The following is a 27,637-nucleotide window of genomic DNA, read 5'->3' as shown; positions in this document are numbered from 1 at the left end:
CACTGCTGAGTCGTCCTCCGCATTAGTGGCCGACATTAATTGCCGCTCGATGGAGGAAATATGGACCCGAGTACGCTTGGATATGCAGTTGAAGCGCGATCGTGTGATGGTGCAAAAATAAATGTCCACCCATTAGAGCATTAGAGAGGCTGAGGCTGTCGCATGCCCTAACCGGGTAAGATGATATATGAAGACAAATTAAATCACATCGAAGCGAATGACGAAAAAAAAAAGCTGAAGTTGCTTTCGGCTGGACATCTTCACTCGCTTCCCAACAGAATTCCTATCGCCATCTCCTTCTTCTACATAGACACCCGCGATCAACGTCACGTAGAGCTTGTCGACTCGTCCACACACCTGTAACCGATGTAATAATACGGGCGCATGCTGTTGTGCACATCCACCCACCCACACACACACATCCCCACTTGTGGGAGGAAAGCGGAAAATACCGAGCACAGAAGCAAAAGGGCACCCCTCTCCCCCATCACACACACACACCCAAACCTCATCCAAAACCTGCCGACCAATCCCATTCAGTTCTGGCCGCAATGTGAACCCGGGCGGATTTTTGATGCTCGGTTTTAGTACGCACGGGCATACAAACACACACCCTGGTGGTGTCTACACGGTGGCACGGAATGTACGAAAATAATACCTCCGTGATTCACCGGCGTGTGTTGTGCTCCCCCTTGGCGATCTTGGTGTGCGTGTGTGTGTGTGTGTGTGCAAAGGCGGTTGCGGTGAAACGCTGAGGCAAAAATTGCGTAGCACAGATTCTATAAATAATCCTTCCCTATCGGGCGAGCGCGTCGACACACCGTTGCACAGTGGTTTGAAGCCGGTCGAAAAAATGGAGGTCGTCCGGCACACACCAAACGAATAAGAAGAAGAAGAAGCCTCGATCCTCGGTACGGTGTGGCAAGGAAAGAAAGTAACCACCAACTTCGCACTCACACGCGTACGACGCATCGACGCAGCAAACGATAGAAATAGGCAGTGACGGGGAAAGGCCTCCCAAACTGACACCACGGCAGGGCTTGGGCAGCGACGTGGCAGCTCTTATCAGCGCGGCAGAGACCCACCCAGCACTCACACACACACGCGCAAAAAAAAAGACCTGACTTACGTCGGTAACGACCCCAGCCGTCCGTACCAGATTGGCGCTTTGCGATGACACAGTTTGTCCGCAACCTAAATTATCGATTTTGTTTTTTTTTACTTCTCCTCCCGACTCCTCCCATCCACCTCTCCCCCATGGCCAAGAGAGAGACTGCTATCCAAAAATGGAAAGCGGAAAACTACCAGTTTGTTACGCGAGGGGTTGAAAATTGTCATGAAAACATGACAAATTTAAGTGAAATATTGAAATGCCCCAGCTCCGTCGCTGTGTAGCCTTAGTTACGGCTGGTACGTGTAATGGCGCTGCGTTTGTTAGGGGCTTAAGCTTGATGCATGATGAAGATGAATAAAGCAAAAAGACTACAAGCCATTTATGCAGGAATGGTACTTTAAATAAACCAATTAGAAACAAGGGCTTAGGCAAGTCATTACGATGGCACCAAACAACCGAAAGTACATGTCCAAATGTCATCCATCTTGATTGGAGCTAAGTTTTCATGCATTCTATACCATTAGAATTCCAATTGCTTTTTAGAAACCAATCAGAAACCAATTACTTTTATTTCCCTTCCAAAAACTCCTCCTGTAACCTGTTTAGTGAGTCCACATTGTCGCATTACAAAAACATTTGGATTAATAACATAATGCTGAGGAAACATTTCGCTCAAAACCAATCTACATTCTTCAGCTTTAATCTGTATGCAAGCCAAAAACAACTTCAACCTCCAACGGAAGCAAGGTTAAAGGCCCGATTTATGCAACAGCACAAGAAGCATTTCCGCCACTGCAATTTCATTACCAAACAAAGCACAGCAATCGATGTTGCATGTTGCATGTATGCCGCTAGATCGATGCCAGAATGCAGAGTGCAGCTGCGAGGAAGCTCCACAATCGACGGCATAACATACACCGACCGACGGCAATGCACCACGGCTAAGAATATATGCCTCTGTCCATCAAGTGTCCCTGTTTTTGGAAGAGGATGGGGGAGATATATATATTATTGCTCTTTCCATCGCCTCTTTCACCCCTCCAGAGCCACAACAGAGCCCGCATGGCAACGGTGGTGTGGTCGGTGTCCATTGGTAACCTGTTTATCGAGCCAAATCGGTATCGGCGCATCGTTTCGGGGCTCGGCAGCGCTCGAGGCTCTCCAGCACCAGGGTATCGGCACAGTATACGCCACGGACGGAGCGGTGACAAGCGGTCCAGAATGATAAAGGAGCTGTACCAGCAGACGGAACCGAAGTCACACCGGCCGAGCTACGCCAACAAGGCGGTCCTGCTGAGCAGTGCCAAGTGGGAGCAGATGTGGAAGAAGGTGGTCAGCCCGGCGGAGAAGGAAACGGAGGTGCTGTGCCAGCAGGAGCGCGAGTTCCGCGAGTACCTCAGGAACGGGTCGAAGAAGATGACCAGCACGTGGGAGAACACGGTGCAGAACATACGGGACAAGAAGGAGGCGGAGCGGTTGCGCCGCGACAAGGCCAAGGTGGAGGAAGGTGTGTTAGATAGGGGAGGGAAGATGGGGTCTTTTGTGATGCTAAGAATGGTGTTTTTTTCGCGTTGTTGTGAATATTTCAACAGACCAACGTCACTACCGTGAGCTGAAGGCGGCGGACGAGATCAAGCGCCGGGAGCTGATACAGAAGGCGGAGGATCTCATCCAGAAGGACAAGGTGGGCCCGCGGGTGCTGGAGAGTGCGGCCAAGTTCTGCGAGGTGCTGAAGGGCCGGGAGATGCAGCGCCAGTTCCGGCTGGAGCAGGAGCAGCTCCAGCAGATGCGCAAGCAGTCGGTCGACACGCAAACGCTGTCGCAGGCGAACCACTGGCTGAAGTCGCACGGCGACCGGCTGCTCGAGGATCGGCAGCGCTTCGACAACTACAAGCGCGAGCTGAAGGAAACGATGATCCGCAACCAGCAGCTGCAGCGCCAGCGCAAGCAGGAGCTGATCGCGGAGGAGCAGCAAAGCCTGGAGGTGATTGAGGGCGAGATGCGCCGGCAGCAGGAGCAGGACCGGGCGGCCCTGGAGGCGAGCAAGGAGATGCGGCGCAAGAATGCGCTGGAAGCGATCCGCATGGCCGAGGACAGGCGCACCCGGTTGCGCCGCGAGTCGGAGATAGAGGACGCGCTGCTGCAGATCTACTGCGAGGGGCAGCAGAACATTGCCAGCTTCAAGCAGGCGATACACGTGAACAAGCACCGGTTGCGGGACAACTCGCACCAGCTGGTGGACGCGCTCGAGCGGCAGCGGGCGGCCCTCGCGCAGGAGGAGCGCAACCAGGCCCGGGCGGCCGAGGAGAAGGACCGCATCGCGTCGATCAAGGAGCGGGAGCAGACGGAGCAGCAGCGCCAGCTGCGGGCGGCCCGCATGCAGGCCCACCTGGACGAGATCGAGTGGCAGCGGCAGCGGGAGGCGGAGGAGGCGGTGCTGACGCGGCGCGAGTACGAGGAGCGGCTGCGCAACATCGACGTCACGTTCGGGTTCGACCGGCACAAGGTGGCGGACAAGACGGTGAAAACGTACGCCCAGCGCAAGCTGCTGCTCGGCCAGATGGTGGAGAAGGAGGTGCGCGAGCGGCGCGAGGCGGACACGGCGGCCGAGCTGCGGTACGCGAAGGAGCACGCGGACAAGGAGAACCGCCACTTTCTGCAGTACGCGCAGGATCTGATCAGCGACGCGAAGGTGAAGGGCCGGCCGATCCTCCCCCTACTCAAGACGGTGCAGAGCTACAAGCGCGAGCACTATCACGACTTTAAGGAGGCGGACGTGCTGCCCCAGCATCTGCTGTCCCGCGTGCCCATCCACAACAAGCTGATGGAGCAGGGGCTGCTGGACGCGCTGCCGGCCCGGCAGAAGGCGCTCGTGCTGCCCAAGCGCAATGCACCGAAGGCGCTGGAAGCGCTCGTGAAGGACGAACCGAAGGAGGCGAATGACAAGGATGGCAGTACACCGTCGGGCGACGACCCGAAAGCTGTTGTCTGAACGTACATTCCATTTCTTGTGTAATTTTGTAATTTTGTACTGCTCGTAATAAAGCTGCGCACCGCAACGAAAAGTGTGAAAATGATGCACCATTTTAAAATGGCCGTTTGTTTTTCAATTTCAAACTGACAGTTGCTCCCGAAGTAATGTGGTACGTGTTGTCATCGGATTGGAGGGTATGTCAATTGACCTGCTTATCGTTATCTCCGAACTGACTTATCCCTGCAAAATGTCATTCCCGCTTCAACCACTGTGCTTCCCCTCCCCACAACTGCTTTATATTTCCGGCTGAGTAAAGCTTCTCTTTTCGCTCGCTCACTCTCTCCCGTGACACGAGGACCGCCAGGGAAGCGTCAAACAGCCGGCACCGAGTCCACGGCAACGGCAGCATCGGCCGAAATCACGTGCATTTGTTTGTAAATAAAACCCTTCCAAAATCGGGAGCCATGTCGGGGGGCAGCCGTGCGCCGGCGCGGACCCACTTACTGCGAGCGAGCGGAACCGCGCGCGAGCGAGCGAACGTGCGAGCGAAACTCGACGTTCGACGTTTCAGCGTTTTCAGGCACAGATTCAACAATTTTTCCAGCAAACCGTGCAGCGCACACAGTGCAGCCATTACATCGTCCCGGGACGGGGGTGTGTTTTACCCTACGCTCTAGCTGCGGGTTCACTCTGCCGTTTCACCGTTTTTTCAGCCCCCCACCCCCACTCCCTATAAAGAGGGGGAACGTTGGTTGTGCAGTTTACTGGTTTCAGTTTCCTTCTCCATTCCATCATGTAACCGTGCTTCTGTTTTCGCGTGTGCACACACATTTCTCGGTAAGTGTTTCAATCCCTTTTGGATCGGATGGAAGCTGCAATTTGCTGGCCAAGGAAAATGTGCGGACGTGGTCAAGTGCGCGTGTGTGTGCGTGTGTGCTTGTGTGATAAAAATTACAAGCGAATATCCACACGGCCATGTCAGGCCGTGGGCGTGTGTGTGTGTGTATGTGGCAGCGATTTTATCTGCACGGTGTAATGGTTATATAATTTCTCTCCAGCTGCTTACCTTACTGGAGCGAACGGGTGGTTGCGAAAAATCGCAAAAAATTGTGCAGAAAATGCTGTGAAATGTGAGAAAATCGTGCAGTGATGCTGGTAAAAAATTTTCCCAAGCCATTTTCATCCCCCTCTTGTCCATCACTTCCGTGTTTTCTAATATGGCGGACGGGAAGTTGTAATGGCGATGGGACGTATCTGTAAAAAGCGCCTCCTTTCAGCGCTAACGCGTTAAAGAGTTACACGCAAAACGCTTCCAAATCCGTGCGAATGTTGGAAGATTTGATTAGCCTTGAGCGGGTGAAGCGATGATAAAAATCGAATTTGCCAAGTGAATGACCGCTGGGAAGTGAAAGTGCTGGCAAACAATAACCATCGCCCACCCCCCCACACGCTATCAAAAAAAAAAAAACAACGACGGGATTAGAAGTAGCGAGTAGTAGAGCGCCCCGTGAAGGCCGTGTGTGTTACATAAAACTTTTATGCTCAACAGACAGTAAAAATTGAACCACTCCCCGAAGAAGAGTTGCTCTTGCCCCATTCTCTCGCCCCAATTTCACCCCATTTCGGGGGGGCAGGTCATACACGGCCAGATCCATCCATCTATCGGTCCATCCAAACCAGCTCTGCTGGACGAATTCGTGTTTGTGTGTGTATGGCATGTAAAACGCATCACGCGCACAGCAACGTTTCCGTGCTGCGAAGGAAAACTGAGCACCAGGGGAGGAAAAAAAACACCCCAAGCACAAGCATCGCACACAGTTACGCTCACGGAAACGACGACATCTCCAGCCAGCAAATGATAAAAGCAACCTGGATCGATAAAATCAGCTGTTGAATTTGACACTTGCTAGCGCTCTCTCGGGTTCGCTCCAACTGTGCACACACACAACCACACACACACACCGAAGTGCACGACACACTCGGCTTCTCCATTGATGGTGGAGGCGCCCAGTACGGCATAACAACATCGAGCAGCAACAGCACAGGCGGCCGTGCCACGGTAACCAATACCAACGGCCAGCAACTACTTTTCAATGCAATTGCCATTTTTGTCCGAGATGAATAAAACGCTACGATCTGGAGGGGAGGAGGGGGGGGTGAGAGAAGAAAACCATAAACCAGGGATGTACGGGGGACATAATCGATGAAAATCGAATCAGATAATCCCTCGCATTTCATTACCCCCGGAACGAGCGTGAGCGCATAAACGATGCGGCCCCATCTGTTGCTGTGCGGGTATTGGTGGTGGTGGGCAATTTGCTCATAGAAAAAAATGAAGAAAAAAAAACGAGACACACAAAAATGAAGCTTTATGTTGGGTGCCAAAATTTCTGAGTGTCTTTTGCTTTTTGCTTGTTTTGTAAAATACCCCCCCATTCGGTTGGAGTTGTACGACCGCTAGCTCAACAGGTTCAAGTGTATACAGTGGGAGAGTGGAGAGGGGATAGGGGTGAAAAAAATGTATATGCATGTGTGTCAACTAGCGGCTGGACATTTCAACTACTTGATGAATGCGGTTTCGGTCGCAGCGTGGTACGGCGCATGTTTGGCCTGGGAAACTTGGCACCGGATGAGAGCATGCCCGAATGCAATTACCGCGGTTGGTGGCGGCTTCATGATTGAAGATAAATTAATTTGTTGTTCTTTGGGCACCGGTGGCACTGAAACGCCGTCCGTGTTTATTTGCGCAAGTTGAAACTTGATGCCAATCATCGAGTCCGGGGGACCGATAAGTTAATTATCTCGTTATTGGAGGCTGCTTTAGTGGGAACAATGTTTGCGCACTTTATTGGAGCTCTATTAAAGGGGGAAGAGGGTGTGAAATTTAATCCGATTTTAAGTGTGCAAGAACATTACTATGGAGAGTTGTTTGAGGGTTGAACTGCATAAGTTATGTCCTTTTCCTCGTTCGACAGAACTCTTCGTCATCCCCGTTATCTACGCATACGCTAAAACCATGGCGAACGCTTCGTCCACCAATCCCATCGACGAGGGCCTGCAGGACCTGGGCGTCCCGGTGCCGGTGCAGACGTTCCTGTGGCAACAGATAGCGCCCTTCATCCGGCCGAAGCTGGGCAAACTGCACGAGGCTAGCTGCATGGTACGTAACACGTTGCCGAACACGGTCCAACACAGTTCTTCCTATCTGGCAAAAAAGGGAAGGCCATTCCCACAGTGAATTATTATCACTAACTATCATCACCATCTGCGTCCGGTGTGGAAGAATGCAAATTGTAAATAATCATACGAGATAGAGAGTGACAGAGAGACATAGAGAGAGAGAGAGCTCTCGTATTTCATGTGGCAACGAGCGTCACCTCTTGTTTTGAGCCTTAATTTGATAAAACAAAGCGATCAACCATAGTAAAAAAAATGCTTTAACATTCCATTCTGTTCTATGTCAATTATTCGTGTTTCGACGTATTTGTTTCTTTACCAACAAACAAACATAAACAAATAGCGCTCTCAAGCTCTCTAATTGTTTCCATATGTGTGTTAACAGTGTGACAAATCGGTGTAAATAATATGGAAAAAACGAAGCGTTGGTGACGGACAGGACAGGTTCAAAATTGCATTACAAATATACATTTAAAAAAACGCATTTTTCATGCTCATATTACAAACAAAACAAAAAACATACCCCTCAAACATATTGAACATATAGCCGTGTGAATTGATGTTGGTTTTATTGCTTCTTTTTTCTTTTTTCCTTTCCGCCAAAACCAAAAAACACAAAAAACGAAAACAAAAAAAAACACCATATCCTTATCTCTTTCTCTCTTTCTGTGTGTGTGTGCGTGTCGCTATTGTCATCATGTGTGCCAAAAACCCCTAAACAACAACAAACAACATGAACAACTGAAACCACCGACACTTAAAACAAATACAAAAACATCAACCACCCATGCGTCCTTCCAAATAAACAAACAAACACTCCTTGTGCTCATGGTGTAATCCAACAAACAACCACACAACCAAAATAACATTAAAAAAAAAACACAAATGCTAAACACTCAATTCGAACGATGCAATACAAAATTTTGTGTACGATAGTTCTGTCAACACGCACCAGGACACCATGTAAGTGTAAATAAGTACATGTCGGATAATGTGCTGCAAAAAGCTTATGCTTTGTACATCTTCGTTTTGTAGTCTTTTTTTTCTTCTTCTTAGCTTTCTGGTACTAGGAAATAGATAGTGCTGGATTTTGTTTGTCGATTGCCATTAAACATCCACCTAGTAGGGCCCGGTAGAGCCACAGCGTTGACGAGTGTACAAGTAGTTGCTATCTTGAGTTTATCATTACCACATTTGTTTGTGTTTATCTCTCTCGTCCATTAGAGCAGTTGGATTTTCCTTCCAATACGTCCAGTAATGTGAAGCTTTCATCCTGCGTCAGTAAAGCACATGTCTAAATGAGCATTTCATACCATCACCATCATCACCTTCATCAGTAGATAAGATGGTTGTTGTTAGACAGCACAATAGAAGTAACGAGATTTGCAGTATTTCTTTCCTACACTTCATAGCTCCATACACATTAGACATCTACGTACACGGTCTGTTTTCCAATTCCCATTTCTTTAAACATCACGCCACATAAACTTCATGGTAACGATTAGTATGCGTAGTGCAGTGCTTTACAAGTAAATCTACTTCATTTTTCCTACTAACATTGTTCATACCGCATGATATATTCTCAATAATGCCGTAAAAACGTAACCTTGTGCTGGAGATTGCATACTTTGAGGGGCACATACAAACGGAGCCAACAAAGTATGCACTCCGTGTCACAAAGCGCCTGTCGTTATGCAATCCTTGCTTGTGTATTCTAGCCTTTAAAATATGTGAAGCGCATTCGTTGCTTTAAGTAGAATTGAATATTAGAAATAGTTTTAGCATCATCGTCTTGTAAACTGCTTGAACTATCGCCAGCGTCAGTACCGTTCTATCCTGTAGCGACGCATGCATGTGTACGTTACCCTGTTACGTCTTGCAAGCGTACAATAGAGCCCCGGTAAAACGATATGTATATCGATAACTTCGGTCCAAACGTCCCCCTATCCCAAACAATCAACAACACTGGTCCAAAGCCATGTTTACTAATTCAAGCTTTCATCCACAGGAGCTGAAGGAAGCGTGCAAGGTAAGCGTGATCTGTGAGCGACGCCTCAGATCAACTCACACACCCTCTGAACCCTTTTCGGTTTTCTCTTTCGCAGTCTTTCGAGAAAGTGCTTGTGCAGAACATTCAGTTCGGACTGTCGCCGTCGCTAACGTCCGCGCTGGAGTCGATCCCAAGATGGCGCATCGTGCAGGCTGCCTTACCGCACGTCATACACTGTGCCGGTGCGCTGATGCACAATCGGTAAGAGGAAAACCTACCAATGCTACCCTGTAGGATGTGATTTTAACCTTGGCACTTCTCTTTGGTCTTCCCAAGTGTGAAAGATCTCCAGGCGCTTGGGTCGGCGGAAACCAAAATACTCTACACGCTGCACTGGATACTGCTGTTTGCCGCCGAGGAGTGTGCCGATGCCGATACGGACAAGGATAACACGACGAACAATTACCTCTTCTCGATACCCACCATATCGGTACGATATCCTCGACCACCCTCCGATTGATCCGTTTGATAAATGATTCCGCTTTCCCATGTTTGTCACAGCTGTTCGTCTTTCTGTTCGCTCCCATCGCACACATGCTGAAGGAGTCCGATTTCCAAAACTTTCGTCTCGAGAACGGGTTGAAGATGTGGCAGGGTATGTGGGAGTACCGAGCCCCGAATGCGCCCTGCTTTACCGCACCGGTCAAACCGAAGGCACGCAATCTGCTGAGCTCCGTCAGCACCACTCCATCGCCGGAGGTGTTCTCGCCCAGTAAGCTGAACTGATGAAGTGATCGATTGTGGTAATCAGCAGCTTGTAAGCCACTATTTACGATTCTACCATTCTGCTCCATTTGTAGAGAAAATGGAAAACATTGAATCTCCGCCAAGCATCTACTCCGGCATCATCAAGCACGATGACGAGCTGTCGTTTGTGTCGTCGCCGAAGGATTCCGTCTTTCCGGAAACCATCCCCGAGGAGGCGTCCAGTGTTGAGGAGGAGCGTGTCGTCATCTTCCGCCTACCGATGGATGGTGGCGTGCCGGACCCGTCGTACTATACGGCCGACGCTAGTCTGCTGCATCATGGTGCCAAGTTTAACAAACCCGCACACCAAACGCCGACCAGCAGTGGGATCGGCTCGAGGACGCATCCACTATACCAACCGGATCATCGCGCAGAACCTACCAGCTTTGATTTCGACAGGATCGACACGTACAGTGTAAGTGTATTGGTGACACTGAAGCCAAAGAAATTCGTTCTGGAATCAACGTTTCTCTCCATTAGCAAAAGGACTCTAAGCCAAAGACAAGCTCCTCAACGGAGCGTGAGTCCTTCGACACGGATCCCAAGCTGTCCCAAGGTCACAAGTGTGATGTGGTCGCTGCCACCTTTCTCGACGTTGCCGTACTACGTTGTCTGTTCATCTCACACTGGCAGGAGGAAGGTGTCTACTGGAGTCTACACTATCTCTACAATCGGTAAGAAAGTTAAGGACGACGTCATCTCGACACAGCTATTTTGAGAAGAGTTTGTTATTTTCCCCACCCTACAGCTTGCGCGACATTAGCGAAGAAACTTCAGCCCTTCCGTCGCACCCGAGACGACGCTCCAACTCGTTGCCCATACCGCAGATTGAGATATCGCTCTATCAAGGTCCAACCAGCAGCCGCGACAGTCCCAGCATCGGGTCGGCCAACAAGGACTACATCGAGATACCGGACCCACCCATCCCTGCCCTGCTGGCCGATGCACCGTACTACGTTTCGAAACTGCCCTCGGACGAGTCCTCTCTGGGGCCGTTGAGCGAACGGAAGGGTAGCGAGAAGAAGCGCCGTGTCAAGATGGCCGACCTTCGGACACTGATCGAGACGCGCATCCTGTCCAAGTCGGACCGGGGGCTGGAAAAGATTGGCCTCGATGCTAACACCAACGGAAAGCGGCTACAGCAGATGGTATGGTTTTGAGAGGGGGGGGGGGGGGGGGAAGAAATAAGATGAGCTTGATGTGCACTAACGTGACGTTGCTTTGACAGGAGTGCCACCGTAGCTTGGACACGGGCGAGCGACAGCTATCCCGCTCAGCGTCAATGATATCGCGGGCTCCATCAACGAACCTGGTGAAGGGCAAAAGTATGCCTAGCTTAAGGTATGTATTGTATTGTGATAGGCGATATCATTGCTTCACCATCATTGTCATCATCGGAGCATGTATCAGTGGTTGGTGGAACATTGGTTAAGACTACTCAATGGGTAATCGACTAGATCTGTGGTTAGTTAGTATCTGTCTAGCCGAGTCAAGTTGTGAGTTGTGAAGCTCATCTATTGATCATCTGAAGTGTGTTTATGTGTAGCAAGATCACAACATATAAAACCATTTTCTATCTCTACTTTACGCCTTCTGTCTGTCGTATCTATTCCCTTAACCATCTGTAAATCTATCCCAGCTGTCTCATTGATAGCGGGTAAGTTTCTTTACGAACTCGAACCGAGAACGAATCCTCCAAAAATCAAACCTCAACCCCCTGTTTGTGTACCGTTCCCGTTCATTGATTGTGCACATCCTACATCGGGATAGCTGACGTTTTCTGTTTGTGTCCACGTTTTAATTGGAATATCCCCACAACCTGCTTGTTGACACGTTGGAAATGACCCCGGTTTTGGAATGTTTGATATGCATTTTCTAAATTCATACTTGTTTCTTTCTGGCCGTTATTCCTTTATACATAGTTGGTTTGTGTTGTGTTCCCTTCCCCTTGATCCTTCAGCGATAGTACGTGGCGTATTGTAGTTGTCAGGTTAACAAAGTTTCGCTCCGATCCACAGATGCCATCGCAACATCGAACCACCGCCGAAGGTTATACGCAACGTCCAGTCAACTGTGCCGTCGAGACAATCGAGCACAACGCCGAAGTATCCGATCATTACCGTCACAGAGCATACACCGACTCCGTCACCGGACTACATGAAACGTCAGGTAAGTAGACTACTTACCTCCAAAATACGTTCCAAAGACTAATCCCAAGCCGGTTCTTAGGGTTCCATCGATTCTCAGCTAGATGCATTGAGTGCTGGTGGTAGTACTGGGATGTTCAAGTCGCAGATGTTACGCTCCCACACAGACTCGCACATCGGTAGGTTAGCGTTGAGCGTTGACGTGATCACGGCTAACCATTTGCACGCTTTCCCGCTTAGGTTACACTTGCATCTCGGATGAAACGGAAGCACCCGGGTCGTGTTTCTACATCACCAAGGAAGGTACGATTGACTACGAAGTTGTCCTGCTTGCCGTACACTGCGTGTTCAAGCGCGACTCGAGCGTCTGCACTCTGCGCGTCCTGGAAGCGGGCCTGAACATCTGCGAGATCTTGCTAGATCTAGGCGTGCTGAAGTTTGGCGATCATGCACACTCGCTTGCGATCGGTATCGTGAAGCGTGCCTTCATGCATCTGGGCTGTCCGCATGGGTGTAATGATGGTATGCAAGCTGAACTAAACCCAATTCCCAGAACTATTCCACGGCTAATGTTGCACACCCATTCCATTCCAGCAAACCGTGGCCCACCGGCCGAAGTGTTGCGAACCACCTGCAACTCGATCCTCTCGCGGCTGCTGCGCCAGAATGGCAAAATTCTGAAAGCGAACCTGCGCGCCTTCATCAAGGAGTCGCCGATGCACGAAATCACCGACTTCTTCCACGCGTATCTGGGCTTTTGCGTGGATCCCAGCTCGCTGCTGTCACCGTTGAGTAAGTAGAGCTAGTAGTGTGAGCACCTGTGATTAACTGTGTTGAACACGTGCGCAAGAGGTGCCTTTGGAACTCTTGGCGCCACGCCAGCCTTTGCTTCTTTCCTGCTCGATGTCGTACACACTTCTTGCCGTTATAAGAAGGATGAGAAAGTTGTACCGTGTTTCCAGAGTTTTTCCATACTGTTTGCTGCATTGCTAAAGTATTCGTTCGTAATTTTGTACACACACACCCATTCTCCACTGTCGCCTCCACTGTACCATTTTTTTATTATCTAGGTGTGTTACTTTACTTGTTTTATAGCTCGAGTTCCATAAAATGTCATCTGCTTTTTTCGAAATTCACCTTTAAAAAACGTCGCAAACGAATGCTTATGCCGTATGTAAACGCTCCACCTTTAAAACCTCTGTTGCTTCCTGTGCGTGCTGCAGTAGCATTTGGAGCGAAATATGTGCTACCTGTAAGAGTGTAGCCACTTGATCTGGTCTGTATTGATTGGGTATCATTCATTTGGCAGTTTCTGTTGTTTCTTCAAGCGCGAAACTATCGCATTTCGTTAGTCCTTAATTCACAGACACAACATACACAGACAGCCAGCCATACTCATCGTTGTATTTGATCGTGTATTTGATCTGCCTAACACACAGACACACACACGCTCACTAATATGTTACACACACATATATACCACTGTTTCCTGTTGCTTGGTCCGAAGTAGAAAGCTTGCACGTATATGTGTTTCATCTTCACCTGATTCAGACCATAAGAGATCATCTGGCATAAAATCGTTCAACGCTGACTTTGGCGGTATATCAGGCGGCCAGGGCGGGTACGCGACCAACTTCGGCAGCGGGCTGACCGGCGGCACCGAGAGCCAGCTGATCGGGGCCATCTTCAAGACGCTCGCCACCCGGCTGGTGCAGTCGCTCAAGGAGCTCAAGTCCCAGGACAACCTCTCGCTCTACTGCGACGTTCGGCAGCTGATCACGTACGTCAAGGGAGCTCACGGCGGTCCGTTCCGCGTGGTAGCGCTCAGCGGCATCTTGGCTGTAACTCCCCGTCCGCACAAGCAAGCGCCTAACATGCAGACGACGCGGGTGATACGGTAAGACGATGAGTCTTGGACGAGTCTTCATAACGCAACAGCTCTCTCTAATTCCCTCTATGCTTCTTCCCACAGTCACCTGCCGACCAACGACATCCAGCTGATACAGCAGGATGAGAAGGCGCAGCGCAAGCTGCTGTTCAAGAAGAAGAGCACCTCCTCGACGTGTGTCGTAAGTAGAGCTAAATGTCCTCTTGGTGTACGTGACTCTCAATAAGTAAATTGCTTAAACACGTAGATCGTTCCTTTCCTGTTGCAGCTGTTAGAGACGGAAGGGTTTGAGGAGCCGAGCCGGGCCAGCCAGAGCCCGTTAAGCAATCTGCGCCGTAAGGGGCCGCAAGTGCGGCCCACCCTTACCCCTCGCCACAGCGAGCGGGCTTTACTTTCTGACTCTACTTCCAGCTCGGAGCGCAACTCGGTCGGCCGGCTGACGGGGATCGTGCGATGGTTCCGCCGCTCGAAGGACCGCGAGTCCGTGGACCTGGAGTCGGGCATACTGGCGGCGAGTGGGTCGGAGTCGATGGCAAACTTCATGCGCAAGGGTTCGCTCAACTTCCAGACGCGCAACCGGGCGACGGAGGGCATCGGGCGGTCGATACAGAAGGCAAAGCGACGGCTCAACCGGTTGGGGCTCGGCAAGGGCAAGAAGAAAACGGGCGGCACCGAGGATGTTGGCGGTAGTTGTAAGTTGTGGTTTTGAGTGGTGTAAGTCTGGGGGAAGAGTGCGAACATCATTGGTACGTTTTTCACAGATTTTAGCAGAAGAAGTTCGCTTGACGTCAGTGATGGACCACGCGAGTCGGAGGTGGTGGTGCTGAAGGAGCGTCGTCTCATTCCGATAACACCGGTACGGGAAGGAATGGCTCGGTTTGCATTGCTGCTGGAAGTGTGCGCTCCTGGTTCCGTTCCCGATCCTGCACTGATCACTGCACTTCTTGATCTGGTAAGTGATTTTGCAGAAGTTTGCGATCGAAGAAGTCGTCAACTACAACACAAATTCACCTGTTCCACAGCCTCAAGCTCCGATCGTTGCCCGGGCGGCATTCCTGATCGAGTGTGCCCACTTTGTGCATCTGTGCAATCGGGGCCAGTGGCCGTCGTGGATGAAGCAAAACCTACCAACCTTTCGTCCTTCGGGGCCGGCAATGGGCCCCAGGACGGCAATGGCAGCCGGGACGCGTCGTGCACACGTGCTGCAACGGTCGGCCGGCAAAATGTTCCACCAGTGGGGTGAAGCTTTGGGCGCTCGGCTGAACGAGATGGTCAACAACGATAAGTTAACCTCGGAGCAGATGGCGGCCACTTTATCCGATCCCGAAAAGCAGAAGCAGCTGCTGCAGCAGGATGAAGAGGAGGACTTTCTTGACGAGAGTAAGTGTGGGAGTGCAGCATCCGAGGAAGATGCATGTCATTTTCTGCCAAATTTTCCATTGCAGCAAGTGTTAATCCCCACGGAAATGATTGTCCACCGGCACTGAAACTGATTGCCTGTGTGCTGTTGCTCGAGATCACTGCGTTCTTGAGGGAAACATACCAAACGCTGCCGAAAGCATCGCGACTGTCCACCAAAGAGAAGCACACACCGTGGGATAAAGTGTGCCGGTAAGGAAATCCAACCTGAATAGAAGCTTCAATGTGTTTTTGTTCACTTACCTGACGCCCGCCCTTTGCTTGTCCTTGCAGTGGAGAAACCAATCGCCGTTGGTCTATGGCACTCAGCTCGATGGGTGGCCATTCGCAGACGTCTGCTCAGAGCCTGCAGTCGATAGCGGGCCAGACGGAGCGTAAGATCTCCTTCGTACTGCAGGAACCGGACAACGAGTCCGAGAACAGTAGCAACACCACACTTACCATTCAGGGCGAGGAAAACGTTCAGCGTATGTAGTTGGGAACGGTTGTTCCGTGTGATAGATGGTTAACTGGGAGTCCGTTTTTTTTTGTTGCGTCCGTCTCATTGCAGAAGGTCAGAAGCGTACGTTGGCTACATCGAGAAACTTTCTGTTGCGCCGTGGAACTTCCGCAACACCGGCCGGTGGTTCGTTCAAGCGACGTTCGCTGAAGCTACGCCGCGGTGCCAAAGATCTGAAGGAAGTGGAGAATGAATGTAAGAATTAGAGGCAGGGTTTGGAATGGTTTGTGATGATAATTGTTCATTTTTTCCCCTCTTTTCTAGACCCGGTAAGACGTACTGACTCCATACAATCGAAACGCAAGGTGTCTTCACTCTCCGACAGAAGCGACAACTCCGAACCGGGACAAATCAGTGGCGGAGAAGAGTCGCCAGGCATTTTGAGGTGGGTTGAGCCATTTATCCTTTTTATTTGGAACTGTGTTATGCATTTTACTGTGATGTGTTTCACACACTCTCCACAGTGACGATCAACCGCCGGAGTCTCCATGCGATTCAAACGATTCGGATGAAACGACCAAGAACTTGCCGTGGCTAAAGTCGGTGTCGAACTTCCTCGGCTCGTTCAACTATTACTGCGACCATCAGAACTTTTGCCACCCGTACTGCTACCGACGGCATATGCGTGCTGCAACCAAGCTGATCCGAGCAATTCGCAAGGTAATTTATTTTTATTTTAAATGTATATTTTGCATGTAAAAAAGAGTTTTCATAAAGTTACAAATTATTTAATTTTTAGCATACGAAGTGTATTTTATACTTTTAAAAATATATTGTCCACTGCAATCCCACTGTGGCTGCTTTTCCCCTTCTCTTTCCTAAATTTGCCGAAATGTTTACAGTGGTCGGGTACCGCTGTAAACAAAGCGCAGGGGAAGAAACAGAAACAGACCAGAAAGCATGCAAGCGTGAATGACGCATGCGCTCACGTAGCTATGTTTATATAGCGTAATGAGTGTGCGTCTCTCATCGGGCCTCTTTAGCTCAGTGGTAGAGCGCTGGTCTCGTAAACCAGCGGTCGTGAGTTCAATCCTCACAGGAGGCAGCTCTGAGAAACTTTTTTATCAATCTCACTTTTATTGAAACTCCCCGTATACACTCTACTGAACGTGTGCTTACATTACTTTTTGCAGATCTATGGCGACGAGTTTGGTGTCACACCGGTTACCTACGCTCAGCCAAGCGAGTCCGCCAAGGGAACAACACGTCGCGAACGGTCCAAGCAGGGCCGCAAAGTGTCGGACCAAAGTTCGTCCCAAACTTCACCCTCCAAGCGCAAGGACAGCGTAACGAAGCGTGATAGGTAGGTTTTATGCTCCACAAAACTCCCTGTCTTACCTCCCATCTAACACACACTCTCTCTTATCTTTTCAAAATATAGAATCATACTGCAGGACGAGTCCGAACCAAACACCTCCCAGTACTCTACGTTCATCCACGAGCCGAAACATCACCAGGAGGATCCACCGGTACTGAAGTACATCAAAAATCAGGTCCGCGATGTTTTTCACGCTCCCATCGCTTCGCTCGTCAAGGGTGCGGCCGTGCTGACCGAGGAACAGTTCGTGGAGGTCATTCCGATTGCCTGGGAACTGCTGCTCGAAACCGACCAGGAAGTCTCGGCAGCTTCCGCCGCCCTCTTCATACTGGCGTCGGTGAAGGCACCCAACACTGCCACCGACATTATGCAGCGTTCGCTCAAGAACAAGTGTCCCAACACTCGCATTCAGGCGATTCTGCGCTACCAGGTGCTGTGGAAGAACCGCTTCCAGGTGTGGCCACGTATGGAAGAGGGTGCACACCTCTCATTCAAGGTGCCACCGCCCGGTATCGAGTTTACGCTGCCGTCACCGAAGATCGGCATCGAAAGTCTGCCCGTTGTTGATCCGCCCTGGATGCCTCGTCAGCAGAACAAGGACATGGAGGTTACACTGAACCAGGAGCGGCACGTAAGTAAACGCGAAACCTGTTTTTTAGAAGTGGAAGATCTTCATGATCGTCTTTTCCTTTCAATATAGCGTTCGTTGGTAACAGCGACCAAAACGCGCAAGAAGCAACAAACGGAAGCAATTCGCCACGCTATGCTGCAGCAGGAGGACAAGCAACGCTCGGAGCGTCAAAGTTTCTTGATCACCACGATTCCCATCACGCAGCAGGCTGCGCACGAGCCGGGTCTCGATCATGGTCCAGCGGAAGATCACGTCGAGGAGGAAGAGGACGGTACCCGGTCGGCCATTCACATGCATGCGGCCCATTCGCTCTTCCCCTCCTGTCTGTGTTCGTCCGTGATGCAGATCGTGGCCTGCTTGGATGATGCTGCAGTCAACTCGGACGGTTGCGCCGTGTACGAGGTGGCGTACCAGGTCATCTGGATCTGTTTGGTAGAGGATTCGGCGCTGTTTCTGCGCTACGTGCTCGAGCGGTTGACGCGCGATCATCAAGATCAGATGTTTAAGCTGCTGCGGCACCTGATACGGTTTGTGCCGCGGTTGCCCCAGCAGGCAGCGTTCGCCCTGTACAACTACATTATCGGGTACGTAATGTTTTACGTACGCTCGACGCATGAATGCAGCCAGCAGGTAAGTGTTTCAGGGGGAGTGGTTTTGAACGAAGAAACACACTAAATACAAACATTTCCTTTCTAGCTGGTAGGATCTGCACTGTCGGTGCTGTGGATGGTCGTGCACAGTGTGCACGGCATTATGTTTAAGGATTTGAAGCAGATCCTGCGCAAAGAGCAGTGTGATGCATCGATCCTGCTGACAGCCAACGTTCCTTCGGCGAAGAAAATCATCGTACATGGACCAGAAGGTAGGACACTCCATCCTCAATAAAAGGTTATCTTTACCCTTCATCCTCCATCGGCTTCACTCTGTTCCCACAGACGAAGGCGGCATACCGTCCCAGTTCCCGGTGCAGGAAGACACGCAGTTCTCGCAGCTGCTCAGCGAGTCGCTCGATTTCTTCGGCATCGACGAGAAAAAGCACGCCCAGCACGTGCTGGTCGACTACAAGAGCCACCAGATACTGAACCCCAACTGGTACGTGCGCGATCTGTACTTCTTCAAGCGCTCCCAGTACCCCCAGCTGCGGCTGGTGGAGATGAAACCGGAGGAGTCGTTCAATGCGCTCCAGCGCCAGGAGCTGTGCAAGAAGTTTGTCGAGATCGGTAAGGTCCACCTGACCTGGGCCATCCTGAAGAACGTGGACATGGTCGTCCAGCGGGTCGTGTTCCTGCACGAAGAGCTCATGAAGCTGCCCTCCTTTCCGCGCAAAGCGCTCGAGGTGGATCTCGATCTGCACCAGGGCGGCGAGCTGGGCAAGGAGCTGCTCGGGCTGGACGTGTTGCACAAGTTCATGTGGGTACGGTTGATAGCGCGCATGTTCGAGGCGATGGCCGGCAACTTTGCCTACTCCGCCGACATTCAGCTCTTCCTGAACGTGCTGTCCGGGGCGGCATTGCTCCACTCGGAAGACTCGTGCATCATGCGCTACGTGACGGCCACGTTCATTAACGCGGCGTCCAACTTTAAGAACATTTTCTCCACCAACGGATACTTCATGATCATGCCGGCGATGCTGCAGGTGTACTCGCTGCACCAAACGAACAAGCTGGTCACCACCACGATCGAGTATGCGGTGAAGCAGTTCTATCTGCTCAACCGGAAGCCTTTCATACTGCAAATGTTCGGCTCGGTGTCGGCCATTCTCGATACGGATGAGAATGGGACGTACGGCGAGGCGCACAAGGTGCAGTCGAGCTGTTTGTTCAATTTGCTGCTCAGTTTGGAAACGCCATCGCCGGATCCACTGAACATAGCGGAGTTGGTGAAAGAGCCGAAGCCACTGAAAGCGATCGATTTTTGCTACCACGATGAGGACGAGATGGTGACGGTGCTGGATTGCATTACGCTTTGCGTGATGGTAGTGTCGTATTCGGCGGAGAGTACCCGGGGATATCAGATGCTGGTAAGTGAAGATGCGTTCAGGGGACTAGGGGAAATTCATTAGTAACTAGGGATGAGTAGCACTGATTCATAACCATAAATCAGAATTAATCTTCAAAGTCTTTCTATGAATGTGAATCTTATGCCTTGAGATTCAGGAATCTGAAGATTTATGAATTTCTGAAGATTCATGAATATCTACAGGCTCATGGTTCTCTAAAAGTCCATGAATCTCCAACTATTCATGAATAAAAGGGCCCATTTGTCCGAAGATTACAGCTACACGTGTAATGGATAATGTAAAACTGAAAATGAAAAGATTCATCAATCTATTGGGATTCAAATCATTCATCACTGAAGATTTTTATGAATGAATCTTTAAAAAAGATTAATGAATCACAACACTACTTATAAGCCATCGCCTTACCCACCTTATCACCGATCATTTGCAGATCATTTTGGAAGCCATTTTGCCATGCTACATGCAGCAGATCCAATCCTCGTCCTACATCCCGCTGGAGGGAAAGTGCGAACGGGATATCATACTGCAGCTGGCCGTTACGATTCGCACCATGGTGCACAACTGTGAAGGATTGTCCAAGTATGTATCTTACGGCTTGCTTAAGCTTCTTGATACTAATCCTCGCTCTTCACTCTGCAGGAGCTACAATGGACCGTTCCGTAACAGCCCGGAGCATAAAGGATCCAGCCAGCGCAACTGTTCCCGCGGTCCGCCCTGCTCGCCAGGGCTCGATTATGACGACGAGTCACACGCCAAGTACGTCAGCGACATAGGCCGCTCGAAGATGCTGAACGAATCGGTCGATGATTCGGAAACGATCCGCGAATATCGCCGCCCGCGCGATGTGCTGCTCTCGGTGGTTGGGGAGTTTATCATCCAGGCCTCGACCCGGCTAGCCGAGCTGGCGCGCAAGCAGGGCGAACCGAAACCGATGGAACTGCTCGACGTCAAGTGTCACGTCCGGCTGGCAGAGATTGCCCACTCCCTGCTGAAAGTTTCCCCGTACGACCGTGAGTCGATGGCCTGCCGGGGCCTGCAGCGGTACATGCAGTGCATCTTCCCGCGTGCCGAGTGGGCCGACGATCACGGCATGAAGCCGACGCTCGTAACCATCCTGCGCCGGCTCGACAAGGTGTTTCTGAAGATCTCGAAAAAGTCGTCTGTCCGGCGGAACACCAACTGGGAGGCAGCGGCCGGTTTGTTGAAGGGCGTATCGGAAGCCATCATCCGCTACCCGCACATACTGCACTGGCGCGAAATGAAGGCCCTGCTCACGAACGTGCAGAACCTGATCGTGAACGAGCCGGGCAACTTCCCGGAAGGTGTGTCCGGTGCGGGTGCCGCCCTGATGTCCAAAAGTCCGCCCGCCTTTTTCTGCTCCAACGTGGTGCGGCTGGTCGCGCTGCAGGTGGTCAGCCCGATCGATTCCATCTCCCACGGGTTGGAGCAAATCTGTGGCGGAAGTGCCGATTTCCCGTCGCAGGAGAAGGCGGAAAACTTCCTGATGCATCTGCTGATGCCGCTCTGTCTGAAGGTGTGCAGTGGGCGCGGTATCTTTGACGTGGGAGAGCTGAAACAGTCGGACATTTCGTTCCTCGTGACGGCCGTGCTGAACGCCATGAGCCCCGTCGCTGGACGGACCACACAGATGGGCATGCAGACAAACCGTACCGGGGCGGACTTGCGGGCCGGTTCCTTAACGTTCACTGGCAGCAGAGATGCGAAGCGACCGTCGAAGATTTCCAGCTCCCTGTATCAGGCCACATTTTTGGCGCTGCGTGTACTTTGCATCTGCTTCGAGACGCGACTGTCCAACGAGTGGCCACGGATTGCGCGGGTGATGCGCGATCTGGGCCGCCGCAATGAGGCTGCGCCGGAGCTGTGGAGTTTCCTGGAGTTTGTCGTCACGCAGCGCACTCCGCTGTACATCGTGCTGATGCCGTTCATTATGCATAAGGTAGTGGGAGCTTTCTAGTCCCGTTTTTTTGGAGTCCTCTTTCATGCCATTCGCTTCTTTTCAGATCTCACAACCACCGATTGGAGATCACGAGCGGCACATGCAGTTCCTGATACGCGAGCGAATGCGCGGCACTCAACCCATTGGAGGGACTAAGTCACGCGGTGCCATCCTGCTGGAACTGTCGCGGGAGTTGCGTGAGCTTCGGGAAGAGCTTGAAGCAAGACGATATGGTATGATTGCCCCATTATGTCCCAGATGTCCACATGTGTCTAAGCCGCTTTTTCGGTCCTCCCTTCCACAGATCGCGACATGTCCACGGAAACGTCCAAACGAGACATTCCCAACATCCCACCGGCACCCGAGCAACAGCCCGTACGTCATCAGCAGCGCCCGTCGCTGATATCGATGCTGACCGGCGTCCAGCCGCCGGGCGGATTCCCCGGCTCGCTGCAGCAGCAACAGCAACAGCAAGATGCCCGCAGCAGCACCGGTATCTGCACCTCCAGCGACACCCTGTCCCAGCAGACACTCCAAGCGCCGAAGGGTGAGTCTCTGTCCAGCTCCACCACAACCACTACCAACAACCGGGACGGCGGTCTGATTGCTGACTCGCAAAGTGCCGACCTGACGTTAACCTCCTGCACGCTGGCCGACGCAGGCTCGGTCGATCTGCAACCACCGGCAACGCCAGTAGGTCGCGAAGGTTCCGGCATCGGTGGTAGCATTCCCCACCTATCCCACTCCGTCTCGCTGCAAGCGTCCGTCAAAACGCAACCACCCCGACTGCGCTTCGTCTCCTCGGTCGAGTTTAAAACGTCGTCTGGGGAAACGTCCACCACGCCCCTGTCCCCCGACAGCCTGGCGGACGACAGTTCGGGCGAAAACCACAACAAGCACCGGCTGCAACGGTCACGCGCCCAGAGCCGCAAAACGTTCCGCAATCGGCGTGGCATGCGGTCGAACAACTTCAGCGAACCGAGCTACGCCATTCCCACCGTTGCCGGTGGCGCTGGGCTGGCGATGGTTGGCGCCGCTAGTTCAACCGTACCGGGGGCGGGAGGAGTGGCAGGTGTTGCCGTTGTGCCAGGATCGGGCCTACCGGCCGCCGCCGCTGCCAGTGGTGGTGCCCCTTCGGCAATGCCACCGATCGTTAATGAGCCGCCGTACGTGGAGCCACTGAACCGTGCGATCGCCACGCTGGGCGATCTGAGCTGGGATTCGGTATCGCAAACGTCTTCCACGTCCGGCTACCGGGACAATTACAGCCTGCAGACGGGGCTGCTCTCACCGGACGGTTCACTTTCCGGCAATGCGATGGGCGGTCGCTCCTCGTCCCAGCATTCGCTGCTGATGCTGTTCGAAACGCAGGACGAAGATACACTGATTTAAGCGATTCGTCAACCCCAGTTTGAACCCACCACAGTAGTACGAGGGATGTGGACCCTGTCATTTGATGTGGACAGCCCAATTGTTTTGGTTTTACTATGGCCACTCTTTCACTCTCTACTTAACGATCGATATCTTCGGTATTTTATCCAACCAAGCAGAGGAGTAAGAGGCGACACACCGAATAGTGGACAGAGATTGATTGATGAACACACAAGCGTTAACAAAGTGAAACGAATAACTTTTTAATAATCAAAGCACTTACAGACTCCACCAATACTACTACTTACAACACGACACATTTTGTGCGACGAAAGTGTACGTCCAAATAGGGTTAGTAGCGGTAGGCGTCTATCCACTTAGAACAACGCCACACCGTCAAATGACACGACGTTAACGTTTTTTGTAGTTTTGGGTGAAAATAGCGTTGTTTGTTTGAAGAATTTGGACACACTGGAACACTGGATTTTTGTGGTGTAGGAAATGTTAGTAAAAGTAGGGAAAAGAGAACAAATGTGTGTGTGCGTTTGTGTAAAAGCGTCGTTGTTTAGTGTGTCGCCGGAAGTATTGTATTCAGTATTAAAAACGCCTGACTAAGCGTGTAGTGTAACGAAAAACATATTTCATGTTGATAGCCAGATGTTTAGAGAAGTGTTACACACATACACACACAGTAGTACACACTCAATCAGTATTTTAAACAACTGCGAAATGGGAAAACGAATGATAACCGACATGATAAAATAGCAAAAACCGTATCCACCATAGCGCCAATTGGCGCGACTAGTGAGCGTTGAAAAACGAATGCGGAACGAACGAAGGTTTTACTTAGTTACATTTTAGAACCGGTGCTGGGTTTCCGCCGCCGGGTTTTTATAGGGACGAGCGAGGGTTAGATTTTAACGAAACTAACACACTACACGTAACCAATAGCAACGGAAATAGCTACAACCAATGGTACTTCCCTCCGTTTTGTGCGATGCCATCATACCATAACATCCCACCCGAGAGAGAGAGCATCGATGGAGTATTGAGAGGTGCCAGGCCAGAGGACACAGGAGGGTTTTTAGTACACACTCGACTCGCCGGCTGAAGATGTTGTTCCGATGATAAGATTAAAACACCTCCGATGTAACAACAAGTTTGATAGGGTTTGTTTTTTCGTGCGTTATTTTGTACACGGTACGAGATTTATACATATACAAATCTTAGGGTTGGTGTGTTATACTTAGAGTTGATGTTGGTTGGAGCACGTGTTAGCCGCTATCTGTTGTCCGTTAATTGTGGTTAGTAGTAATGAAGTCTTTGGTGGTTGTTGGTTTGTTTTTTTTACAGTAGATAGTAGCAGTTTTTTGTGGAGTGAGTTAGTGACAACCGGAAGAAAGGCAATAGATAAACCGTACCAAAAACAATCAATTCAGCAGGAACACTTGAAACAATGAGAGAGATAAATAGCGGACATCACTGGAGAGTTTGACTAAATATTGGTTTGATAAGTATTTTTCCTCAATGTTACAAACAAATGTTTAGAAATTACTGTTAATTGTTGTTGTTGATTTGAACCGTGTGTCTCGGTTTCCGTCCAAAACGGGTAAACCTTGTTTTCTCTGTGGAAGATTTATTAGCATTCTTTTATTTGGCTAGAGCCAAACTCTCCCGCGCTCGCTCCAGTTGATGTGTTGTTGCATTGAAAATAGAGCGTTTTAATAGGAAAAAAAAAACAAATCCATCTAAACGACTGTTCAAACTGCACCAGGCACCAGTTTTTAGTCCAAAACAAACAAGAAATAAAAGGAAATCATACATCGATTAGCAGCTAGCTAGCTACTACACCCAGCCACCGGAATAGAACAGAAGCAAATAGTTAACTTTGTGGGTAGAATAATGGGGAATGATTTTCGTGTTGTTTTTTTTTATATATATTACTATATATACCAAATGGACAAGTGTTACACATTGTATGATTACCGTGTTTTACGTGTTTTAAAATGCCATGATGGAGGAAGATGTGTTTTAGATGTGCCATAACCAAAAGAATTGTATTATTAGCGCTGTTGATGCAAAGTAAAAACAAACTATCAACTTTGGAAAGGATTGTCACAGACCGACTCTATGATGAAATCATATTAACAAAAAACATAGAAAAATATTTGCGCATTTTAATGCTAAAGCCGCCAAAAGGGTAGTTGCATCCAGCACACAGCCCCTGCAGCACTTTTGTCTAGCAAAAACAACCAATATAAACACCGCCTATCCTGTGTGTAACTTGTTGCCGTTGATGTGTCGTTGATTAATAGATAGATAGTGTTGAGCTAGAGCTAGTGTTCGTGGAGGGTAGTAAGAGTGGGTGTTCCACCCCCCATTTAGAGAGCGAACGCTAGCCAGCCAGCACCCTAGGGAAAAGGAGATAGTCTGATGTGAATGTGATAGTTGCATTGTGTGTTTTGTTTTTCGGTTTTGTGTGGCTTTTTAATACCGTCGATCGTAAGTGGCGCAAAAGGCCCCCTGGAAAAAGGGAGGGACACACCGCACACACACACACATATTTAAACAAATAAATTGCCAATTTAGCTTAAAAATGTGAAGCGTTCAGTTTCTCTCCCGTTACAGCCACTTTATTTTACTATCGCATCGGGTGTTTTTCGTTCTTAAAAATTATCTCTAAAATAAAAAAAACAAGGAAAGAAGATTCATTTTCCCACACTCCCGGTTGCACTTACCGCCGTCGTTGTCGCTGCCGCCGCCACCGTCGTCGGAGGTTTCGGAGGCTGCAGCTTCTTCATTGCGGTCATCCGATACTCCTTGATCTTTTTGCGCCACTCCAACCATCGCGCCACGTCCGGATTGTCCGTGTTGCCGCGCTCCTCTAGCTGCTGGTAGTACGCTTCGCGCAGGATTTTAAACGCCTGCATGTTGCGGTAGGGCAGCTGCGTGATCGGGTCGTAGTAGCGGGCCGGTAGCCGCGTGACGGCACAGACCTGCCGATGCTTGCGGGCCGCGTCCGGCGTGGGGAAGTACGACTCGAACAGCTTGTTGTCGATGTCGTTCTCGAATGTGATGAACGTGCGCTCGTACTGGCCGGTTACCTCCATCAGGGTGGTTTTCTTGCTTCTGCTTCGTTTTACAGTCTTTTCTCTCGCGCTGCAGCGGGGGAGCAAAACAGAATTATTTTGTGATTTTTTCGGTACCCGTTTTTATGGGATGATCCAACTAGCTTACGTTTTGTCGTTCGTATCCTCCGCCTCCTTCGGGTCGCTTATGCTGAGTGGGTCCACCTCGGTGTTGCTATCGTACACCTCCTCGATGATGGGCATGGCGGTGGAGAAGTAGCGAATCGTCGGTCCGGTGAACTTCTTTTTCGTCGGTCTAATTTTCTGCTTTTCTAGCTCCATCCTTCGGAAGCGTTCTAAAAATAGCATGCCATTAGACGAGAGTTTTATACCAAAAATGAACCAGAAAACCCGCTCATTGAACATACCCAAAGATTTAATATTTTCCCGCTCGGTAATTTCCGCCTCCTCCAGCAGCTCCTCCTGCGTCGGGATGTACTCCTCCGTTCGGATGACTCGCGTCCGCTTCCGTTCCGCCTCGAACCGCTGCTTGAGCCGGCTCTGCGTGGCGGCCGTTTTGGCCGCCGTCGACTTGCGGAATGATTTGCGCCCCGAGTCGATCACGGTAAACTTGGGCCGCTTGCGCAGCGTCGACTGTCGTTCGGCTTTTGCCTTCGGTTCCTTCGCTTTGGCGGGGGTCTGCTTCTTGGGGGCCGGTTCCCGATACGCCTTCGTCACCGTGCCCACCTTCCGGCGTTTGCTACCTTTCGCCGGTTCCTCCTCCGCGTCGGAAATGGGCTCATCGTTTTCGTCAATGCTGAAGTCGGAATCGACGATATCTTCCTCGTCATCATTCTTTTGACTGCGCAAAAACAGAAGGAGGGCATGAAGACAAATGAGAAACATTGTACACTGGCTTTGGCCGTTTGGCTTCACCTACACGTAGTCGCCATCGTCCGCCGTCTCGCTGAAGCCGCCGTAGGAAGTTTTGTAAAATTCGTCCTCTTCCTCCTCGTTCAGCAGGGTGGCCATCCGTCGGCCGGCATTTGAGCGGCGTTCCCGTGTGGCAGCCATTCGGCACAGGCTAGTTAGGGTAATTGCTGTATTTGCTGCTAAAAATTAGAATAAACCTTATGCGGCTTGTCTGGTTCCGTAAACAACTTTTCTCTTTGTAAACAATCCGCCCAAACCTTCGGTTTGACATCAGCAAGGCGTTCGGTGTGACCAAGGTTGCTGCATGACAGCTATGCCCGGTTG

At 50.6% G+C, this 27,637-nt stretch overlaps 3 protein-coding genes and 1 non-coding gene across 7 annotated transcripts; 3 read left to right on the top strand and 1 right to left on the bottom strand.

Moving 5' to 3' along the window:
* The first annotated feature begins 1,835 nt into the window (after positions 1-1,835).
* LOC120902440 (trichohyalin) lies at positions 1,836-4,192 on the top strand. Its single transcript, XM_040311180.1, has 2 exons — positions 1,836-2,621; positions 2,707-4,192. The coding sequence occupies exons 1-2, from the start codon at positions 2,066-2,068 to the stop codon at positions 4,104-4,106; spliced, it is 1,956 nt and encodes a 651-aa protein (XP_040167114.1). The 5' UTR covers positions 1,836-2,065; the 3' UTR covers positions 4,107-4,192.
* A 483-nt stretch (positions 4,193-4,675) lies between these two features.
* LOC120902409 (protein unc-80 homolog) lies at positions 4,676-25,118 on the top strand. Of its 3 annotated transcripts, XM_040311132.1 has the most exons (35): positions 4,676-4,925; positions 7,064-7,248; positions 8,202-8,228; positions 9,274-9,294; positions 9,371-9,516; positions 9,592-9,745; positions 9,817-10,027; positions 10,116-10,477; positions 10,543-10,736; positions 10,811-11,210; positions 11,291-11,403; positions 11,702-11,719; positions 12,081-12,231; positions 12,292-12,388; positions 12,450-12,731; positions 12,804-13,001; positions 13,761-14,106; positions 14,182-14,278; positions 14,345-14,789; positions 14,859-15,049; positions 15,120-15,477; positions 15,543-15,708; positions 15,790-15,983; positions 16,067-16,210; positions 16,280-16,400; positions 16,480-16,675; positions 17,149-17,318; positions 17,397-17,964; positions 18,034-18,594; positions 18,661-18,826; positions 18,900-19,984; positions 20,415-20,563; positions 20,624-21,941; positions 22,006-22,174; positions 22,246-25,118. In XM_040311132.1, exons 2-35 carry the CDS (start codon positions 7,105-7,107, stop codon positions 23,331-23,333), a joined length of 10,050 nt encoding a protein of 3,349 aa, XP_040167066.1. In that variant the 5' UTR covers positions 4,676-4,925; positions 7,064-7,104; the 3' UTR covers positions 23,334-25,118. The 3 variants fall into 3 exon arrangements, with proteins under 3 accessions (XP_040167066.1, XP_040167082.1, XP_040167074.1); XM_040311148.1 differs by lacking the exon at positions 11,702-11,719 and having other exon boundaries at positions 13,818-14,106; positions 14,366-14,789; XM_040311140.1 differs by lacking the exon at positions 11,702-11,719.
* On the bottom strand, positions 16,076-27,569 carry LOC120902447 (vacuolar protein sorting-associated protein 72 homolog). 2 transcript variants are annotated; one of them, XM_040311203.1, is made up of 5 exons: positions 27,321-27,569; positions 26,809-27,242; positions 26,550-26,736; positions 26,051-26,471; positions 16,076-16,188 (listed from the first exon to the last, which is right to left on the bottom strand). In XM_040311203.1, the coding sequence occupies exons 1-5, from the start codon at positions 27,452-27,454 to the stop codon at positions 16,168-16,170; spliced, it is 1,197 nt and encodes a 398-aa protein (XP_040167137.1). In that variant the 5' UTR covers positions 27,455-27,569; the 3' UTR covers positions 16,076-16,167. The 2 variants fall into 2 exon arrangements, with proteins under 2 accessions (XP_040167137.1, XP_040167128.1); XM_040311194.1 differs by lacking the exon at positions 16,076-16,188 and having other exon boundaries at positions 25,924-26,471.
* Positions 16,989-17,060, top strand: Trnat-cgu. The gene has a single exon. It is a non-coding gene; the product is annotated as a tRNA-Thr (tRNA).
* Positions 27,570-27,637: the final 68 nt, after the last annotated feature.

This window comes from Anopheles arabiensis, chromosome 2 (assembly GCF_016920715.1).
Source record: "Anopheles arabiensis isolate DONGOLA chromosome 2, AaraD3, whole genome shotgun sequence".
NCBI classification, from domain to species: Eukaryota; Metazoa; Arthropoda; class Insecta; order Diptera; family Culicidae; genus Anopheles; species Anopheles arabiensis.
Note: the sequence above shows the minus strand (reverse complement) of the source record. Positions and strands in the feature narration are given on the sequence as shown.

Bases quoted from the DNA above. Each gene is read 5' to 3' on its own strand.
- LOC120902409 (XM_040311132.1), top strand. From the start codon at position 7,105: ATGGCGAACGCTTCGTCCACCAATCCCATCGACGAGGGCCTGCAGGAC. The intron at 19,985-20,414 runs GTAAGTGAAGAT...GATCATTTGCAG, and splicing joins CCCGGGGATATCAGATGCTG to ATCATTTTGGAAGCCATTTT. The intron at 21,942-22,005 runs GTAGTGGGAGCT...GCTTCTTTTCAG, and splicing joins TGCCGTTCATTATGCATAAG to ATCTCACAACCACCGATTGG.
- LOC120902440 (XM_040311180.1), top strand. From the start codon at position 2,066: ATGCCTCTGTCCATCAAGTGTCCCTGTTTTTGGAAGAGGATGGGGGAG. The intron at 2,622-2,706 runs GTGTGTTAGATA...ATATTTCAACAG, and splicing joins CAAGGCCAAGGTGGAGGAAG to ACCAACGTCACTACCGTGAG.
- LOC120902447 (XM_040311194.1), bottom strand. From the start codon at position 27,454: ATGGCTGCCACACGGGAACGCCGCTCAAATGCCGGCCGACGGATGGCC. The intron at 27,243-27,320 runs GTAGGTGAAGCC...GTTTTTGCGCAG, and splicing joins GCGGACGATGGCGACTACGT to TCAAAAGAATGATGACGAGG. The intron at 26,472-26,549 runs GTAAGCTAGTTG...CCCCCGCTGCAG, and splicing joins GAGGATACGAACGACAAAAC to CGCGAGAGAAAAGACTGTAA.